The sequence below is a fragment of the Rhinolophus hipposideros genome, assembly GCF_964194185.1.
Source record: "Rhinolophus hipposideros genome assembly, chromosome: 12".
NCBI lineage: Eukaryota > Metazoa > Chordata > Mammalia > Chiroptera > Rhinolophidae > Rhinolophus > Rhinolophus hipposideros.
The window spans coordinates 48697201-48719431 of NC_138058.1; the positions used below are offsets into that span (position 1 = coordinate 48697201).

At 34.4% G+C, this 22231-nt stretch overlaps 1 protein-coding gene across 6 annotated transcripts in view; it reads right to left on the minus strand.

Annotated features, from left to right (window-relative positions):
• The window catches only part of EML4 (EMAP like 4), a 142076-nt gene that overhangs the window by 63871 nt on the left and 55974 nt on the right, over positions 1 to 22231 (minus strand). For 4 of the 6 annotated variants that reach the window (XM_081068775.1, XM_081068773.1, XM_081068774.1 and 1 more), the window contains exons 2-5: positions 21574 to 21756; positions 5577 to 5706; positions 2324 to 2497; positions 327 to 455 (exon numbers count right to left, since the gene is read on the minus strand). In XM_081068775.1, the coding sequence (XP_080924901.1) occupies positions 327 to 455; positions 2324 to 2497; positions 5577 to 5706; positions 21574 to 21756 (616 nt within the window). The remainder of the gene's footprint in view (positions 1 to 326; positions 456 to 2323; positions 2498 to 5576; positions 5707 to 21573; positions 21757 to 22231) is intronic. The other 2 variants (XM_081068777.1, XM_081068776.1) reach the window with 1 other exon arrangement.

Below are 22231 nucleotides of genomic sequence, written 5' to 3' on the forward strand. Positions count from 1 at the left end.
TCAACTACTAATATATATATTATTTTATAGAACAATGGATATTCTATAAGATTACCTAAATGATGAAAGCATAGAAAGAACTTATGAAAAACACTCAAATCTTATGGGACCACTGATTTATTATGTGAGTTGAGAAGCATTAACAGGAAGACATCGCCTTTTCTAGAACATTTAACAAAATAAATGCACTTAGAAGAAAAAAACATAAAATTATAATATAGGTTTTTTTAAAAAAGGATTCAAGCTAAGCATTTAATTATACATGCAAATATGATAGGCATATAATTATTAACTTTTAGATACAACTCAGAAAGCATAATACTTACTTGTCTGTATTTTTTATAACTTTTGATATTAATTTTGATGTTGAAACAGCCTTCAATAATTTATTACGGCTATCATCTGAATTTTCCCACGAATTATGTGACTTTTCAGTTGTTGGTGTTCGTTTTATGCTGGAAGAAACATATTAAATTCTTAGAGAAAAATTCTCAGTAAAATGACATGTAATTTACAGTGTACATAGTACATAAAACAGCAATTAACATTTCCTAAAGCTAATCCAGAAAAGAGAAGGAAGGATTAGTTGAAAGGTTCTGCCTGGATGAGTGAAGGAGTTACGCAAGGCAATGGCCAAACTCTTATAATTGTCACTATTATTTAGAAGATTCATTAGAACAAATATTACCTGAGTTTTTAAAAAATGTACTTTTGTTGTTGTTAATGGGAAAAAAAACCATGTGCTTAAATCTGCAAGAAGCATTATTTCTCATAATTTGTGAAACTGTGTGAATCTATGAAAAAACGTACTTTTTCCTAAGTCATTACAAGGCTATTTTTGTTTTTTATGTCCTCGTTATATATGGTAAACATGACAATTTCTAAATAAACTGTGGGACTAAAACTTGTTTGTATCTTTTAGAGACAATTTTACCCATGACCAGAACTACATACGATTTAACACAAGAATGTTGTATTATCAATACTAATTCCATATACTTATAACTGAAATTTTTACATTTATAAATGAGTTTTTGGCTGCATTGCTAACTATCTTACAACTCATCCAGTCTTCAAGACTTCTTGAAACAGTATATCCAAAGAGCAATTCAGAATGGCAAGCACATTTCCAAGAGACCTTAAGAAGCTGAAAAAAAGTCTGGAACAAAGAAGATACCAAGTTAAATTAGAACCTTAAAGAGATTTATTATTAAAAAAGCCACCTTTAATCACACACACTCCAAAGTTGCATAACATTAATGAGCTATATCCAAGAAAAACTCCGTATGAGAACAGGCAAAAGAATTACAAACCATTTAGATAGCATAAGAATCTGCGTGATACACAGAGAGAGCATTTTCAAAAAGTTAAACATGCATCAATGAAGTGAAGGGTTTTTTGTTTTCTCAAATTTCCATTAGAGACTTGAGGCAAAATATTAAACTGATCAAATAAAATACATTATAAAAATTTTTAGGAATGATTGTCATTTATTTTACTAAAATCCTAGCCAGTTCTGGGAACGGTTTAAAATTTCCTAAGATTTCCAAACAGAAGTATGATGATAAAGTACATCTATACCTAATCACACAGCTGGAACCAGCATTTCTAAAGCAGGCAAATGTCATTAAGTTGATGTAAACATTTGATTACAAGGCAGCTGTAGCACTGACCTCTCAGCATGCAGTTTTAGATCCCCAATTTAGGCTCACACACATTGTTAGAACGTTTCTTCCTTCTCCCCCTCTCGTAACTTTAAAATATTAATTATTACAGACACAGAGAAGCCCTCAAGCAAGCCTTTAGCATAGAAAAGACCAGGTGAAATGGATTCATTTTTCTACTCAAGGAAGAACTTATCCTCCCAAAACCGAAACTGAGATGCAGTCACAGCGAAGAGCCATTTGCTGAGAGGGGCCACTGCAAGTTGATGGTTGTAATGATGCCCAAATGTGGAGAGGATAATTATATATGGCAATTTTTAAATTATATATGGCTATAAATTTATGCACAGTTATACGTAAATTTTTAAAGTTCTATAATTTTATTATAAAAACACTGTTTTGGTTTGAGGTTATTTCTTCCTTTCTTTCATCAAACTGTTTATAACTTAGTTTTTTCCCCAGTTTTAACTGAGAAATCTTGTTGACCTTAAATCTTCATTTCCCAACGTGCTAAAATATAGATTACAGCAACGAAGAAAGAAAAAAAAAAGCCACCCAGCTTTCTCTTGGAATCCATGGATAGCCAACTTTTTCCATGTCACAGAACTTAGGTATCATTACAACCGTTGCCTAGCACTGTACTTGGGGACAGTTAAAACCTTTTGGTGGGAGTAGAATTCTTGCTTTCTTGAGTTTGTCTGTGTGTTTGGAGAGGCTGTGAAGAGGGCTGGGGAGAAGGTGATGCTCGAATTTGTGGACTTTGATCATTAGAATGAGATTCCTCTTTTTTTTCTCTCTGTCCTTGTGGTTTTTCTTTCTTTTTTTCTGTACCACTGTAAAATAAAGTATAACATGGAACAACACATATTTAAACAACTTAAAAATATATATCAAATGATGGAAAAAGTGATTATAGAATTCAAAATCCTAAGTCATACAGCTAATACAACTTACACTGCTCTCATTCAACAATGAAGATATTTTTTGAAAATTCTGAAGTTATTAAAGTCTTCAGTGAAGAGTTTATAAGACTCTAAGGTATTTTATCTACGAAGATTGCCCCTTTCAATCAAAATGACTTCTTGGCAGATTTTGGGGGACGATAGAACTCTTAACTGACTTCAACCTACCAAAATCAGAGCATTAGTGACACTTCCCATTACGTTACAAAACATACTGACATTGGAAGCACACTGAGTGCTCATGTTTGTAGGTTATCCTCTAATTCCCATTTCTTCTGTATACTTCTGCTCCCGCCAGTTGTTTTAAACTTACCAACAGTCAACTGTTTCTTCCCCGGAATCTGTTTATGCTAGTCATACTTGTTATTTTAATTGTAAGTTAATTAAATACAAAGAAAATTGACAAAATATACATAGAAAAGAGAACTGTAATTTCTATGAAAACTAAGTTGAATGCTCTGGAAAGAATCTATAAAAATGAGTTACTAAAAAAAACATCCCAAAACATTATATTTTGTGTATGTGAGACAATTGTAAGACATTGAGGGGAAAAAATCATAAAGATATGGGTTCTAATTCATATTGTTTTGTAAGTTTTAAATTTCTTACTCAGTTTTTAAAAAAAATGAAACAAAAAGTTATAAAAATGATTTATGGTTATATTTTATGCAAGATAGTCAATAAGGAAACTAAGCAGTGATGCATACCTATTAGGTTGGTACAAAAGTAACTGCGGTTGGAAAGATTAAAAATAATTGCAAAAACCACAATTACTTTTGCACTAACCTAATAGAAAAGGGGGTGGGAGGCTCATTCAAATTGACAGATGAATATATGTAAAGTTTTATGTTAAAATATTTAAAATATTTATGTATAAATTCTGTTATTCCATACTTTGACTCTTGATTAACGAAGCACCTGCCATTCCCAATCATACTGGATAAGATTCCTTACGTTACACAAGCAACTTTTGACAACACTGCAAAGCAGATGAAATCAAGACTTGAATTTGGGGTTGGAAGGATAGAAAACTATCTATCAACTGTCTATACTTCTTACTTAATCAAAGGACATTTTAAACAAATATACATCGTATAAATAATATATCACATTATAATATTTTTGAATGTTAAAATATAATTTTGACAGTGACATTTCCTAATCTGATTTAGTTCTGATACCTTTCAGTACCCACTTCATGTTCAATTTTTTAAAAGTATGTGTTGAGAAATATAATTCTACCTCAAAAATATCCGACTAACTTTGAAATTTGTAACAGAGTTAGAAATTACTTCTTCTTGTTCTTCAAACTATCCTGAATGCATAGGTTACTTAACCTTATGTAAGCCCAGTACAACCTAAAAGAGAATTTCCTGCTGGGTTATTTAAAAGCAAAACATTACAGAGCCCCTGCATCATAAAGTAACAAACTCACATAGTAACTGCTGAGTCACTATCATGCATAATACTGATCACTGCACTATACTTTAGCTATATAAGAAAATGGGGCAAATCCAAACTATTACTGGACAAAAGGAAGTTGATTAAAAGCTGTATTAAAAATTTCCACTATGCGTTTTTCTCATAATTTATCCTTTGTTTCTTGAAAGTGGAGCACTGGTAATAAATTTTGGCATGCTATGGAGGAAAAAGTCTAGATTTTGTAATGAAAATGATTTCAACGACAATTCTAGAAGGGGCTTTGAAAAGGTCTAAAGATCTTGTCATTTCTTCACCATTCCTGTAGCCAAATGTCTGGTTAACATCTATAAATCCACATTGATGAATAATTCAGTCACTGGCATTGGTTTACTGAGGCAACCATTTTTCCATCAGTACATTGTAAATATTATTCTATTACTGAAGGTCCTCAAGCATTCTTTGAAGAAAATAGTTGTAAGATTATGTAATTGATCTCTTGTTGGTCTCTCCAAACTCTACATGGAATAATTTGCTAGGAATTACACAAAAGCAATTTTGATGAAACAATAAATTGATGAAAAGAACATATATGTACAATGTAAATCTGTAATCCACCAAACTTTTATACTGCAGTATTTCCACTGTCCTCCTGCCCTCAGTCCCCGAACACACACACACACACACAAACACACACCCACAGTATTACAGTATTTTGAATTAAGCCTTAATTTTACAGTTATAGTTGAAGAATAAAAGTTATAATAGTGTTCTCTTAATGTAGATACATATCAAAGATTCTATTTCTCCTTTAAAAATGCTGTATCAAAGAATGACAAATACCATATGATTTCACTTATGTGGAATTAAAAACAAACAAAACAGACTCATAGATATAGAAAACAATCTGATGGTTACTAGAAGGGAGGAAGTGCAGATTTGGATGAAAAAGGTGAACGGGAATTAAAAGATACAAATTGCATTATAAAGTAAATAAGTCACAGGGATATAATTAATGTACAGCATAGGGAATATAGTCAATAATAGTGCAATAACTCTGCATGGTCACAGATGGGTACTAGACTTATTGTGGTGATCATGTCCTAAGGTATATAAATGTCAAATCACTATGCTGTACACCTGAAACTAATATAATACTGTATATCAATTATACTACTTTCATAATAAAATAAGCATGCTGTATCAAATGCTACAGAAAATTCATTTGTGTAAATACATTAAATATAGTGATGCTGATCTCAACAAACGCTTGTTAAAAAAATAAATAAAACCATGAAATGAATCTGGTTTCTTTCTTTACTAACAACTAAAAGCTGCCTCACACAACTCGCTAGGTACAATGAATGTAAACTGAGTGCGTATAGGCTGGATGTCTCTATATTCAGAGTTAGAGAATTCAAAGGACACGCTCAAATTCTGTAAGACCTATTTCATATTCATTTCAAAAGTAGACTGAGTTATCTCACATTCAGACAATCTATGTTAGATTCCCCCCCTTACAAATGGATACCTTTTAGCAGCAGATGAAAGAGTTTCTTTTCTTGCAACTGAGACAGAGCTGGTATGACTTGGTTTTCTGTTTGCACCACTCCCATTGGTTATACAGGACATGGAAATAGCTTCTCGAATGCCTGGCTGGCCTAAAGATGGTTAAGAAAAATTTTTTTAACATCAAACTTCAAAAGACTTCTCAAACATTGGAGTTTTAAAAATTAAGTTCATTCGTGTTTGGAACTAGTAAGCAAACTGCTACCCCTGGTATATAGCATACAATACTGTCTCAAGATTTAATCTGATACAAACACAGAAAAGCCATGCAAAGTTGCTAAATGGCAGCATGACTCATTACCTAGCTAAATGGTTTGCTCTTCACACATAGCATCTTTAAAGCACATGATCCAAAGTTGTGCTTCAAATTAAACCAAAAATCCCCGTGTCACTGATTTTCAGAAACAGCTCAGGTTCTATCGATATTTAATTAGAAATCCCAGAAATCATCAATGTTAAATCTTAGCATGTTATTCCATATTAATAAACCATAAGTATACAAAGTAACTTCTGTTTCTTAATTTATACAGTAGAAGGACAGGAAGATTCAAAGAAACAAAACAGCCACATCTATTCAAGGGACAAATTTATTTAAATATTTGGTAATAGAGAACAGTTTTGAATGTTTAGACCCAGTTTTCTCACATGCACACAAGAAAATCTAACTTTTAAATCTAGCCACTCTTATATTTGTTTGCTTCTCTTCATAAAAGCACAGATTAAAAAACTTTTACGTATAGAGCCTAAAATACCACACATGATGGTGTAATACGGCATTGTTGATATGAGTAAGCAGCTGGGGCCACCTGTATCATAATCATCTAAAGTGCTTCCTTAATATAGAGATTCCTGTATCTATATTAAGGAATATAGATATTCCTTATATGGAAAGACCAAATGACCCAGCAAAGACCAAATGACTCAGAAGAGAGGAAGCGGGAGACCTACTATATTTATCTTTTGAAACTTCCCAGGAAAATTTTCACATATTATAAGGTACAGTAACCTCCCAGATTATGCTAATATCACTTGTCATCAGATCTAGTGCTAGTCTGCCAAATAGGTGACTTCCTGTTTTATTACAGCTTTTTTTGAAAAAAATTGTGATGTAAAATACTCATAACATAAAATTTACCATTTTAACCATTTAAAAGGTACATTCATTCAGTGGCATTCAGTATATTCAATGTTGCGCAACCATCGCCATTATTCAGTTCCAGAATATTTTCATCATCCCAAACAGAAACCCTGTACTCATTAGTCACCATTTATTCCTCCCTCCCTCCCTCCTTCCTTCCTCCCTTCCCTTATCAACCTTCCTTCCTCCCACACCCTTATCAACCATTAATCTGCATTAATCTCCACAGATTTGCCTATTGCAAATATTTCACATAGATGGAAGCAATACAATATGTGCTCTTTTGTGTTTGGCTTCATCTATTTAACCAGTGTTTTCAAGGTTCAATCCATGTGGCAGCACCTCGAGTACTTTCTTCTTTTTAATGGCTGAATTATATCCCATTGTATGAATATACTACATCCTGTTTATCCATTCATCCATTGATGGACATCTGTTTCCACCTTTTGGCTATTGTGAGTAGTGCTACCATAAACATTTGCCTATATATGTTTTCATTTGAACATCTCTTCAATTTTTTGGAATATATAACTAGGAGTAGAATTGCTGGGTCCCATGGTTATCTTATGTTTAACTTAGTGAGGAATCAACAAACATAGCAGCTGCACCATTTTACAATCCCACCAACAATGTATGAGGGTCCTGATTTTACCACAGCCTTGTCAATACTTTTTCTTTTTTTAACTTATAGCCATCTCAGTGAGTATTAAGTACTCTCTCACTGTGGTTTTGATTTGCCTTTCCCTGATGATGTGAATCTTCTACTGGGCTTACTGGACATCTGTGTATTCTCTTTGGAGAAGTATCTATTCAAGTTCTTTGCCCATTTTTCAATAGGACTACATGATGTAAACTGTTAAGGCTTCCTTCTTTTTTTCAGTCATTTCTAGCTAAAGGTTTGTCGATTTTTTTTTTTTTAAAAAGCTTTGGTTTCATTAATTCTATTGTTTTCCTATACTCTACGTCATTTATCTCAATCTTTATATTACCTTCCCTCTGCTATCTTCGGGTTTAGTTTTTCTTTCTTTTTCTATTTTCTTAAGGTTACTGATTTGAGATCTTTGTTCTTTTTTAACGCAGGCATTTACAGCTATAAATTTTCTCTGAACATTGCTTTTGCTATATCAACAGCTGGTTTTTGAAATGTAAATTGTTTTACTTTTTGTTAACACCAAAAAAAACAACCCCAAAACAAAAAGCATTAACCACTATATAAAAAAACATAAAGTCTGCAATCCACTTCTCATGCTCTTTCAATGTCCCAAACCTCATCTCAAGAGAAGTCAATGACACCCATTGGAATAGCTATAACCGCCCCCACACCCAAAACCCAAAATTAACAAATGTTGGCAAGGATGTGCAGAAACTGGAACCCTTGTGCATTTCTGGTAGGAATGTAAAATGGTACAGGTGCTGTGGAAAACAGTATTAGCTGTTCCTCAAAAAACTAAACACAGAATTATTGTATGATCTAAAAATTCCACTTCTAGGTATATATACCCGAAATAATTGATAGCATGGAGTTGAGCAGGTATTTGTACACACATGTTCATAGAAGTATTATTCACAATAGCCAAAAGGTCGAAACCACCCAATATCCATAAACAGATGAATGGATAAATAAATGTGGTATATATTAGGTCGGTGCAAAAGTAATTGCAGTTTAAAAGGTTAAAAATAACTGCAAAAACCGCAATTACTTTTGCACAAACCTAATACATACAATGGAGTATCATTCAGCCTAAAAAAACAAAGTTGTGAAACATACTATAACATGGATAGACCTTGAAGACATTATTCTAAGTGAAGTAAGTCAGACACAAAAGGACAAATATTGTATAATCTCATTATACAAGGTACTTAGAGTAGTCAAATTCATAGAAATGGAAAACAGAATGGTGGTTGCTAGGGACTCAGGGTGGAAAGAGAAAGAGGGAATGTAGAGTTATTGTTTAATGGCTACAGTTTCAGTTTGGGAAGACGAAAGGTTTCTGAAGATGGACAGTGGTGATGGTTGCACAACAATATGTATTTAATGACACTGAACCACACACCTAAAAATAGTTAAAGTAGTAAATTTCATGTTATGTATATTGTACCACAATAAAAAAAAGTTTAAAAAAAGAAAGCAACATATAACCTATGTTTCCTAAGTCCTACAGTTTACTGTTTAATTCTTCAATCAAATGCTTTCAAGGTGGCTGAAGAATTTATCATTCATCTTCATAATCACATGGCAGTGAATGGAAAAACAGAAAAAGGTGCTGATGTGAGTGAAAAAGTATGCCTCAAAAACACAATATATGACAGAAAATTATCAAGTACTATAACAAATCATTAGTCTAAACTGAACTCTCATTGGATGTAGTTGATTGTATAGTGACTAGTGAAAGAAAATAAAATTAAAAACACCACCTGAGAAATTCTGGAGCCAAAAAACTGACAAATGATAACTTTATTATATTTTTTATTTCTTTATCAAACCTCCCCCCCCAACATATACACGTGATGTAAGCCTTTCAGAGATGAATTATGTATACATATTCTATTTCTGAAGAACTGGAGCTCAACACTGACATAAGCCATGGATACTTCTGAATTTCCTGTTTTAAATCATGTCTAATCCTCTCATAAACAAATATGTAACAAAATGTCTTCGTGTTCTTTTTAGTCAAGAAGATCTTGTATTGCATACACACCAAGGTAGCATCTGTCTCCACAGGAAAACAAACATATTATACTCCCAGTTAGTTATAAACAGGATAATCTTTTCAGTTTCTAAATATTCTGATTAGGGTCACAATTTGCCTGAGGAGTATTAAGTCCTCTGTAGCTCATTTGAAATTAATAACCTATGGGTCTTCTAGTCACAAAACACCAACAAATTATTAGCACTGTTCAAAACATATGTACATAATTCTATATACAGGAGGTATACACATGACTTGTATTCATCTTTTGTTATCAGTATATTACAATTTTAATGCAGTTTTTCCTTTCGTAAAATGTGTATACATTTTTTGGCACCCTCTGTATAATTCACAAATATTATATCGCTGCTTTTCACATGTAATGGAATTGTTTCAGTTGCATTTGAATTTTATGCATTCTCTTGAATGTCATTTAAAAAATAACTACCATTCTTTTACCAATGCCTCAAATGGCACATCAACCTCAACTTAGTATTTCTAGAAATTACTAACCTAAATTGACATCTTATATTGATACTGATGTGATCGATATTGATATTGCTGTAATTCTTTACTCAGTAATTTCAATGTTATTGTGAAATTTTAGTTACTGATTATGAAATATACTCTCCTGAACATTAATATATTTATAAAACTGAGCCCCCTATAACCTTTAACAGAACATTACTTAAAATGCTACTGTGTGGAAAAAATGAAAAACTGACCAACTAAAACTCCGCAGACATCTTCCCATTTGTTGAAATTATTCCATCCTGTAAAAACTGCTAAGTTTTGAATTAAAGGAATACAAAGGAGCTTACTTGTATACAGCCATTATCAGAAGCAAAACTCTTGATTCTGACTTTTGAAATATGTAAATGTAAATACATTACCATTAGAGCTGAAGTCTCTGCATACCCCTCCCTGAATACATTCCACTTTCTGTGAGGATACCGTTTAGTTCAGGTGCTTCTGATTTGCAATAATAAAGTCACCAAGCAGGGGAAATAATTTCTGAGTTATTAACTAATTGGCTATAGCAAACAGACAGTTATAGCCGTTGAAGAAGACTCTGAAAAATGATTATAAGAGTGGAAAGAAAGACTAGTTGGTGAAAGTAGGTTTCTTCAAAAGCAGGTTGGGGGTGAACCTCAGCAGTCCTAAAGCAAGGTTGGTCTTTACCAAAGGTGTAAAGGTGGGTTAGGATGAGATGAGCACTGATTCCTTGCAAGTAATCACTGATAACAAGGAAAACTGCATCTAATTACCCTGTCATTCACGTTATAAACCAATCGTTTCTGACCCTCTCCTCTGTCTCCCCAAATTCTGTGGCTCTTCTTCCTCTGTGTCTCTGGATAGATCTCCATTTTGCCACTCTGCATGACCAAGGCTTACCTTCATTCATAACCCTTCCCTTGCTCCTCCCATCCGTCAGATTTATCTGAGACATAGCTCTGATCCCGCGCACTTCCTTAAATTAAAGCCTTTGATGAAAGTGAGAAAAACAGAAACCTACATTAATATGATAAAATTGTGGGTCATTTTTTTTTCAAAAGTCCTTCAATGTTGTTAAATTATTTGTATAATATTAAAAATCTATTTCAAAAATTAAATAAAAATTCCTTGGTAACTCCTGCAGAGCTTAAGTTCATTATCTCACTCAGTGCGCATTACCTAATCCTGACTCACCTTTACACCTCTGTTGAACCTTTATCTTCTTTAAGACCAGTCTTGCCTTCTTACTGCCAAGGCCCATTCCAACCTGCTTCTGAAGGAAACTTGTTATGCCGATTATTCTTTATTTCCCCTCTTTTAACCTTAGTCAGCTCAAGCTGCTTATACCAGATTATCAGAGACTGAGCGGCTTAAACTACAAACGTTTATTCCTCACAGTTCTGGAGAAGTCTAAGATCAACCAGCAGTCTGGGTTCTGGTGAGGGCCCACTTCCTGATCTGCAGATGTTGTTTTATGGTAATTTTCTTAAAATGGGGTAGGGGGGACACACATGCCAGTTTTCTTCCTCTTCTTTCCTTACTAGGACACTTAATTCCATCATGAGGGGATCCATCTTCATGACCTAATTACCTTCCAAAGGCCCCAACTCCAAACACTATGACATCAGGGATTAGGGTTTTAAACATGAATGCTGGCTTCCATAGCATAACCCCTTTGCAAACCCTCTCTCCTTGCTGCTTCTTTTCCCTTGGCATGTAAGAAAACATATGCTGAAACATCTGCCTTACACATACTCAGCTCCTTGATCCTGGAACTCTAACCCTTCCCCCCAGCAATGCATCCATCCCCCTCGATTCCAAGTCTAATATTCGGAAAAGAGCCAGTAGTCTACACTGTCCTACCTGCACCTCGACCGCCTGCAATCTGGCTATCGTCTACTTCACAGAAATTTTTCTTGCCAAAATCACCAATGGCTTCACTGTCACTCAATTCAGTGGATACTTGTCCGTCCTCATCTTGCTCAATTTTTCTTCAGCATCTAATACAGCTGATCACTCAGACAAAGACAATGTCCTGAAGTTTCTAGGACACTGCCCTTGCCTGAATTTCTTCTTAGCTTTCTGACCGGACCTCCTCACTCTCATTTGCCGGATCTTCTTTTCTTGCTCATATTTTATATCTTGGTTTCAGATCTCTTGACACCATCATATCCTTCTCAGAATATTTCATATCTTACTGCTATTAAACATCTCCCCATGAACTCATGCATCCCTTTTCCCACCAAACAATTCAAAACTGCTCCTCTATGACATACCTTATTCGTGGTGAAACACATTACCGCCTATTAACTGTACAAACCAGAAAACAAAATCTGCTTTGATTCCATTTCCTTACTGCCAACATTCAAAGGTGACAAAGTCATGCTTCTATGACCTTTTGTTTATCTTTCCCCTGGTTTTATTGAGATGTAACTGACATATAGTAAGTTGCACATATATAACGTGTACAATTTACTGAGTTTTGACATACATACACACACACACATATATATATACACATACATACATATAGTGCCAAAAAATGTATACACACTTTAAGAAAGGAAAAAACTATTAAAATTGTAATACTCAATATATACTGATAACAAAAGATGAATACAAGTCACATTTGACTTCTGCAATTATAAGAGGTGCTCAGAGTGGTTACCATCAGTATCCAGACACTTCCGATTACGGAGAACTACTCCTTGAGCAAAGTTGAGCAAAGTGTCCACTTGTGTACATTTTTTGGCACCCCTGGTCTATATATGCCTGTGAAACAATCACCACAATCAAGACAGTGAACATAACCATCATCCTCAAAAGTTTACTTGTATCCTTTTGTAATTCATCTCTCCCTCCCTAACTCTTGTCCCCATCTATTTCCTATCACTCTAAATCAGTTTGCAGTTTTTAGAATTTTATATAAATGGAATCATACAACATACATCTATTTTTGCCTGGCTTTTTAAATTCAGCATAATTATTTTGAGATTCATCTGAGTTGAGAAGTCCCTGAGTAGATTATTCCTTTTTATAGCCCAGTACTATCTCATTATATGGATATACCACAATGTTTCTATTCATTTATCTGTTAACATTTGGTTGTTTCCAGTTTTATACTATTACAAATAAAGCTACAATGAGCATAAATGTACAAGACTTTGTGTAGACATATGCTTTCATTTTTTAAAGGTAAATACCTGGGTAGTATAGCAAATGAATGTTTAACTTTTTAAGAAACTCCCAAAGTAGTTGTACCATTTAACATTCCCAACTGCACTGTATGAATTTCTAGCTGCTCTACATCCTTGAAAATACTTGGAATGACCAATCTTTTTAATTTCAGCCATCCTGGAGAGCACGTGGTGGCATCTCACTGTGGTTTTAGTTTGCATTTCCTTAATGTCTAAAGGTGTTAAATATTTTTTCATGTGCTTATTTGACATCCATATATTTTTTGTTGATGTGTCTGCTCAAATCTTTTGCCTATTTTTAAATGGGCTGTCTTCTTAATTATTGAGTTGTAAGAATTGTTCATATATTCCAGATAAAAGTCCTACTGACAAATGTATGTTATGCAAATATTTTCTTCTGCTCTATAGCTTGCCTTTTTATTTTCAAAAGTTTTAGAACAAGATTTTTAAATTTGATAAAGCTCAATTAATCTGCTCTTATTACTAATGTTTGTGTCCTATTTAAGACACCTTTGTCAAACCCAAGGTCTCGAAGATTTTCTCCTATAATTTCTTATAGAAGTTTTATGGTGTTAGTCCTTACATTGAGGTCTACAACCCATTTTAACTTAATTTCTGTATGTAGTGTGAGATAAAGTCAAGGTGGATTTGATTTTTGAACATACGGCTGAAATCCTGAATTCAATTTTTCCTCCCTATCCTTTCTCATACCAATGCTTTTGCATTTGGCTTTTCTTCTTGGAAAGTTCTTCACCTGGAAGGCGCATCCTCATCTTTTAAATTTCAGCTCAATTCCATCTCCTCAAAGAAGGCTTTTTGATCACCCTATCTAAAGTGCCTCTCTTAGTTTACTCTCTCACTACCCTCCTTACTTTCTTCACAGTCCTAATCACCATTTATAATGATCTGTAACTCTCTCTCTGGAAACACTACTTCTCCCGTGACTCTTGTATGTATCCCCCATGCTTAACACTGTGCTTGGCACATACAAAGCACTAAATCATCATCTAAATGACTAAATAGATGCATCTTCACCACTACTGCCTCAAATTTCTCTTTTGGAGTATGTTCACTCTATATTTATACTCCCTTCTTGCAGTGTAATCCTGCTCTTAAGGGTAATTCTCTACACTGTGCCAGAATAATCTTTCTAAAACATGCTATATGTCTGCGAATTTAATACACCATCAAGTGTAATATGCACCATTATCTTGAACACCACTAGAAAGAAGTGCTTGCTTATGGGAACTGTAAGACACAATCAACTGTAACATGCACTGCAACTTCAGATATGTTAAAACGCAATAGATATAATCATCTTAGATTAATGGATTACTGTAAATCTACCTGTCACTCCTTGGTTTAAAATCCTTTAATGACTCTCCAGTGCCCTCAGGATAAAAACTGAATTCCTTAGCAAGGTATAAGAAAACCTTTCACTATGAGGCCTACCTACTAGTCCAGGCTCATTTCTTGACACTCCCAACCTCACACTTCATGCTTTAATTTATTTTGAACTCCTAAATTAAGTACTTTTACTCCTTTGTGCTTTTGCGCCGGGATGGTCTTTCTCTCTGGCATATGCTAGTCATCCCTGCTTGCCTAAATTAACATGTATTTGTCATCCATCTACCCATCAAATATTTACTCAGGGCCTATTATAATCTTAGCCTTGTATTTACAAAATAGTACAAGATAGCCACTGGCATCAAGGAGGTCAAAATCCTGCAGAAGAATCACACTGACAATAAAAACATGTGATAAGTTAGTAACAGTAACATAAACAGGGTATCATGGATGTACAAAGAAAAGACACATAATTCTGTAAGGATGAATAGGGACACAGAGCTCAAGAAGGGCTTCCTAGAAATAACGCAGAACAAAATCTTAAAAGATAAATAAGACGCAGGTAATAAGATATTGGGATTTTATTCCAGTATGTATAAAGGAACAGAAAGTATGTAACAGCAAAGTGGGATGTGTATGTATATGTAGCATGGGCAGGGGTGGGGATAGACAAAAAGCTCTTTATATGGTGAGAATGTAGTATGAGAGAACAGAGCCCAAATGCGAGAAGTGAGTCCAGATGGCAGGGGTATACTGGAGTCAGATGACAGTGACTTTAGCTGGAGGACAGAGACCACTAAAAGATTTTAAGCTGAAAAAACGACTTAGGTCAATTTATAATTTAGAGAAATGCTCTATAGGCTACATGATTAGCAGATTTCAGGGCAATGGTCCAAACATAAGATGATGGGGACCTGAAACAAGAGCTAGGTACTGTGAATGAAAAGGAGGTAGTTTTAAGAAATGTTTAGGGTTTAAAAGATGATGAGATCAGTTTGGGGACATTTTACATTTATAAATTCTGAAGGACCTATAAGCAGAGCAATCTAGTAAGCAGATAATTCTGAAGAGCTAAAATTTAAAATATAGATAACAATTTGGAAATTGGCACCAATAAGTGGCTGTTAAGACCACCAAGGTTAAATGAGTGCCGATGTCACCTCCTGCAAGGAACCTTCAATTCCAGTTTGAGTTAGGTATTTATTTATCCTAGGTGTTCCCACAACACCCTAAATTTAACTTTTTAATACCAATTATCATACAATTTTGTACTTAGTACTTATTGACTTATCTGTTTTCTCACTTTACCTGAAGTCCTTTGGGGCAAGGCAAATGCAGTATCTTTTATTTCTTTAATAATAAATAGCCTTGTGTTTACAAAATAGTACAAGACAGCCACTGGCATCAAGGAGGTCAAAATCCTGCAGAAGAATCACACCTAAAACAGTGCTTAGCACATTGAAAAGATGAAGGTGACAGACAACGGTCAATATGGTAAGTGGTGTGAAGTAATATTAATTATCAAGCACTTGCTATGTGCTGAGCACTGTTCTAAGTACTTTATAACTGTTACATCCTTTAACCTTCACCATAATCCTAAAAGGGATTTATTACTATCATCCCAATTTTGCTGATGAAGAAACTGAAGCCTCAAGAGATTAACATGCTCAAAGTTATATTATAGTAGGCAGTGAAATCAAAATTTGAGTCCAGACATAAGGAATGGTTAAGTAAGTAAGTAAGTAGAGAGAAATAATTCTGCCTAGTGGAGAGGGACATTTTGAGCTGTGCCATGATAATAGATAGGAATTTACCAGGTAGAGTAGGGAGAAAAGAAATATCTAAGCAGATAATAGACTTAATCATCAAGGTCACCAGATACTTAAATAGTAAGAGACCAGAATGGTCACTTTCAATCCTACAGTTTGAGACAACTCTCAGGACTGGGAATCCTTAGCATCTGGATAAAAGAGTGAATGATCTCCCACAGTAGAGGCAGTGAGGTAAGTAAAAGCAGAGATAGAAAACAAAAAGCTACTGTGAATGATGGCCTTTTTTTCAGTTGAGAAGTCTAAAGTGTATTCTTTGAAATTGAGAATATTAGAAACTCAACTGGAAGAAAGGAACATAAAAATGACTACTGCAGTTATATAAGTTCCTGACCAGGATGCATCATTAGCTACACTTATGCACGTATGTATGCATGCATGCATGCATGCATGTGTATGTGTACATATATCCTTCTCCCCCAGTGCTTTGCATTATAAAGTCTGAGCCATAACCCTCTCAAAGATTAGCCTGCAAGACTAGAAGCAACAGTGACCTCTAGTACTCATAGGTACAAAAGTAGTTCTATTTCTGAGCAGCAACCCAGCTGAAGTAGAGAAATTTAGGCCAGAAGTCTGTAAACCAGGAAGGTACCAATTTAGTTTTAATCACAGTGGAAACCATCAAAATCCCAGTGTTGAAGGCCAACAATAATTTTTATACTTTATCATGACATGAGAATACTAATTATATGGTTTCTATTCCTTGATGATAGTCCTAAACGGATGACCTTTCTGATACCTTAGACTGACAGTTTGCAAATACACTCACTGTATTTAGACTCACACAGTAAAGTTATCACTAGGAATTGCTGCATATTCAAAATCTCAAAATCTGAAATCCTTGCTATCCTGATCCATAATACCCTCTTATTCTTGCATCTATCCCAATCCCTCTCTCTAAAGCAGTAATTTTTTTAAACCCCAGCTTTCTGTTTCTGTAACTTTCTTTTTCTTTCTACATTCAATTTAACAAGTATTTACTGTGTCATTCCAAGGCTATGTTAGTAAGAAACTATCCTTGCCTTCAAACAGTTTATACATAATCTAGCAGGAACAACAAAAGAGACATACAAAAAAAATTTAAAACAATTCCAAGAAGAGATGAAAAATGGGAAGATCATTTTCAGGAAATAATTTGAGGCCTTATAGGATGGGGAAATTTTTGAGTAGAAGGGTAAAATGGTTCACGGAGCACGAACTCTAGTTGATACTCAAAATCTGTCATTTATCTCAGATTCCCTATTATATGCCAACTGCAGATCTCTGCCACTCTCTCCGTATTCTCAAGCTCCCTGCCAACTTTTTTTTTTTCAATCTCTGTCAATTACTTTGCTTCATTCTTTGAGAATATTGAGGACTACATATACTCCATAAAATTTTATCTTTTCCATTTGAATTTTATCTGTAAACTTCTCCTTTCCTCTTGTCTCCCAGGAAGGTGTACTTTAGTTCTTTTTAACTCTGACCACTAATTTTTTTTAAAAGTGTATTTTGAGTTGAAATGACCAAAGAATTTGACTCTTATAGAGAAATAGAATTCTATACGTGGTAATTGCTTCCTGGTCTTGGGTAATAGCCACCCATATACTTTGATATTCAAAGAGCAGTTTAGAAGTCTTTGATCTGTTGCCAAAATAATAAGACAGTTTCCCATCCCCTACCACATTTATGAGTCATTTTAGCCCAAGGGCCCCACTGAGGGAATTCACACATTCCAACCTGCTTAATGTAATTTACTTATCAACAACATTTACAGCAAACCTATGGCAATCCCTGTCTTCTCCCGAATGTTATGTGGAGTAGAAGCCAAATGATAACACATCTGTGACGGTACACACCATCCCAGATTCTACATAATCAGAAATGTTTCTTTTGGAGAACTGACATCCTCTACGACTCAATTTTGCCTCTGAGTTCTCTCATTTCTCAAGTGGCAGTTATAATGCTTAATACTTTTGGTTTACTAGCAGTTTCCTGGTTTAAAATGACTGATTACCACTCTCAGATAAATTTGACTCCTTTGCCTTTATACCACTGTGTACTAACAGCTTGTCTTCACATAATGCCACAGGGCTGTATTCTCAAATTACATTCATTTGGTCACCCCAAAAGATCTTAATAGGTTTCCCAGGCACCAGCTGTGACATAATATGTCTCCCTGGCAGTTAAAACTGCCAAAGTGTTCCTTGGACCTTCCATTTTGCTCCAAAGTACAGGTATTTTTTTTTCTTTTGGCAGGGATTCAGTTGCAACTGGTGCATATATTATGAACATATGCCGTCAAAAGGAAAGAATTCTCCAACAGAAGAGAAGGTATATGAGAAATTTAAATGACTGGCACCTTAAAAACTATTGGGAAAACGTTCTACCTCAGTTAAGTTTCTGGCATAATATACTCAAGAAAAAATAGGGCTTAGCTTCTAACAGTCCTCCCTTATCTGCAGTTTCGCTTTCCAAGGTTTCAGTAACCTGCGGTTAACCGTGGTCCAAAAATATTAAATGGAAAATTCCAGAAATAAACAATTTCTAAGTTTTAAACTGCACACCGTTCTGAGTACCTCACTTCATCTCATCACACAGATATTGTATTACCTTACATCATCACAAGAAGAAGGATGAGTACAGTACATACAATAAGATTTTGGGAGAGAAAGCCCACATTTACATAACCTTTATTACAGTATATGTTACAATTGTGCTATTTTATTACTATTATTGTTAATCTCTTACTGTGCCTAATGTATAAATTAAACTTTATCACAGGTATGTATGTATAGGAAAAATCAACATATATAGGGTTTGGTACTATCCACGGTTTCAGGCATCCAGTAGGGGTCTTAGAATGTACCCTCTGTGCATTAGGGGGGACTACTCTACTGCTGGCACACTGGAGAGTATAAACTGAAAGAAGAGAACTAAAAATACTGAAATGACTAGTTAGGTGGCATTTAGTGAATGGCAATACTACTACGAAGTGACATAGTAGAATATCATTAAGCTATCAGCACATACGTCATTAACATTTAGTTTTAGCAGTAACTGACGCCAAATCATGTCCCCATATCACCACCATTTAGCAAAACTATATAACAGCTGTCTTCATCAATAAGGAAGTTGACCTACACTTTTAACAATAGCTTCATAAAAGGATTCCACTCTATTTGTCCATGAGGATTTAGTCTTACCTCTAAAGAAAAGTCCTCTGGAAAATGTAAATACTTTAAGATGATAGCGATTATTGTCCTGTCAGGAGTTTATGTGAAAGTGAATACCATAAATTCTAATTTCACAAGGGACTAGAAAAGATTCACATAAGATAAAAATTTGGACTGTATCAGAAATGACTTTACTTTTGAATTGAAGGCGAAAAATACAAAATCCCTACAGAATAATTTCACTGTTTTCCTTAAGAAGCATTTTATGAAAACTTCATTTATTAGAAAATATTTTGCTTCAATTATTTATTCCAAAGATTCATACCATAATATATTAATCCTGTTTAATGTCAAAACTGATAGTTGATTTTTATTAGACTATATACAATGCCAATAATGAAGAACCACTTAATATTTTTTCCAATTACTTTCTATAGCATACTTTATATAAAATGTTTACATACAGCATACTACATAAAATGTTTAAATAAAATTAAAAAAACTTATTACAGTAAAAGACATTGCCATTAATCCTCCTCAAAATACTCCTCCTTCGCTTCAAACACACTTATCCCATTTTCTTGCCACTTTCGGAAGCAGTTCTGGAAGTCCTCTTTTATGAGTGTCTTTAGTTGTGCTGTCGTGGCTGCCTCGATGTCCTGATTGGACTTTGGGGAAGAGCCAGAAGTTGCACGTTGCCAGATCCGGAAAATAAGATGGATGAGGACACATCATTATGTTTTTATTTGACAGAAATTGCTATACCAGAAGTGATGTGTGTGACATGGAGCTTGTCATGATGGATGAAGTAAAACACTCACGAAAGAGGACTTCCAGAACTGCTTCAGAAAGTGGCAAGAATAATGGGATAAGTGTTTTCGAAGTGAGGGAGAGTGTTTTGAGGGGGATTAATGGCAATGTGTCTTTTACTGTCATAAAATTTTTTAAATTTAAATATTCACTGTATTGTCTGATTATACCTCATACACCAATTACAGACGGGAAACTTGTTTTTCCTCTAAGCCAAGTTTATCTACCCTGTAAAGCCCACATATATCAACTATCTGGCTTCTCATTCTACTCTAACTCCAGAATCCTGTTATAAAAATCAATTTGTAACCAAGTAAATTCTTACTTGGAGTGATCTTGGCAATACTCAAAGTTGGTTTTCAAAAAATTAAAAAACCACAATATAACATTATTAGCTAAAGTGGTTTCTATCAAGTCTTTTGCCAAACTCTCAAGTCCCTTATCCCTTGTCACTGACACATTTATCTTTTCCAATAATGGAAAAGATACTTCTGCCACCATTTATCCCTAAGCTTGCACTATTAACACCTAGGCCCAGCGTACTTGAGGGTAGGAGGTATAATGTAAGAATGGCAATCACAAAACCAGACTGAATAAATGCTCCTCCTCCAAGTTTCCTACCTTATTGTTCTTAAGGTCATGGAGCATTTCTTTCACATGTCTATGGCCTTTTATTTTCTACTGTAGCCATTCTAAACATTTACTCCCTCTTTTATCACTACCCAGGAACTGTCTTATTCTCTTAAAGGGCATCATTGTGTGAGGAGACAGTGATAAGGAATGAAGTTCCAGCCCCAAACTGTGATATGTAGCAAAGTCCATTTAGTTTTGTCTTTTTCCATGCTAGTCTTCTTTCTGTTTAAGACTAATAGTTCCTTGCTTGCACTAAGATCCTTTCTCAAACTCTCAGGAAACTTGCCTCATCTATTACCACCACTGCTCCCCCACAAATACTTTCCTCTCTGCTGCTTTTTTGTCCTCAACATATCTTTGTGCTCAAGTCTTTACCATCTTAAAAAATAAAAATTTTTTAAAAAGTAAAATTGACCTTCAATTTAGCATCTTCTTCTAGCTACTACCATCTTCCCCTCTCAGGCAAATTTTTTTGAAAGAGTGGCAATAGTTGCTGTTCCCAATTCCAAAAGAGAGACTGTAGTTTTATATTGCCTATTTTAAGGTCACTGATAAAATACACAAGTTGTATTTTACACAACTTGTAAAATAATACAAGTTTTATAAACTACTGCAAAGAAAGTGTTGCAAAAAGCAAGACTTTTCCTATTTTACAACACAATTACCTTTACTTGGGACTGATTTCTTCACTGAGGCTACATGATCTTCAGAGATTGCAAGACGCCTCAAAACATCAGCCAAAGCTGCCTTTAGCACAGTGATTTCATCTTCTTGTTGCTGAACTCGTAACTCAAGAGCTGAGAGGCGATCTTGAACATCAGAAGTACTTGCAGCAGATATACTATCATCTATAAAATAAAGAAAATATGGAATATTTTTAAAGTAAACTGCTTAAGAAAGAATCTAATGTCAAATAAGAATTATACCATATAAGTCTAAAACATGAGAAAAATTGGAAAAAAAAACCTTTGTTTTTATACAGATTAACTTTTACAAAAATTTGTATAGCTCTTTCAACTAATTTAAAATAGTAAAAGTGAATATATCTGACATATAAATAAAGTTATGACAATTCTCCCCAAGGTCAAATTTTCCCCATTATTATACCATCACCTTAATTGTTTTTTTCACCAAAAACGATCACTACCTACATCACTTTGCAGACTTTTGGAAACTTTCAAGACAGCAAACTATTCAAAGCATCCTTTTTAATTACCACACCATTATCACACTTCTATATGAAAATAAAAAAGGAGTATAAATGACTTCAGTTTTGCTTTTATGTATCAGAACGAAAACCACTCACCTTCAGCATCAATGACC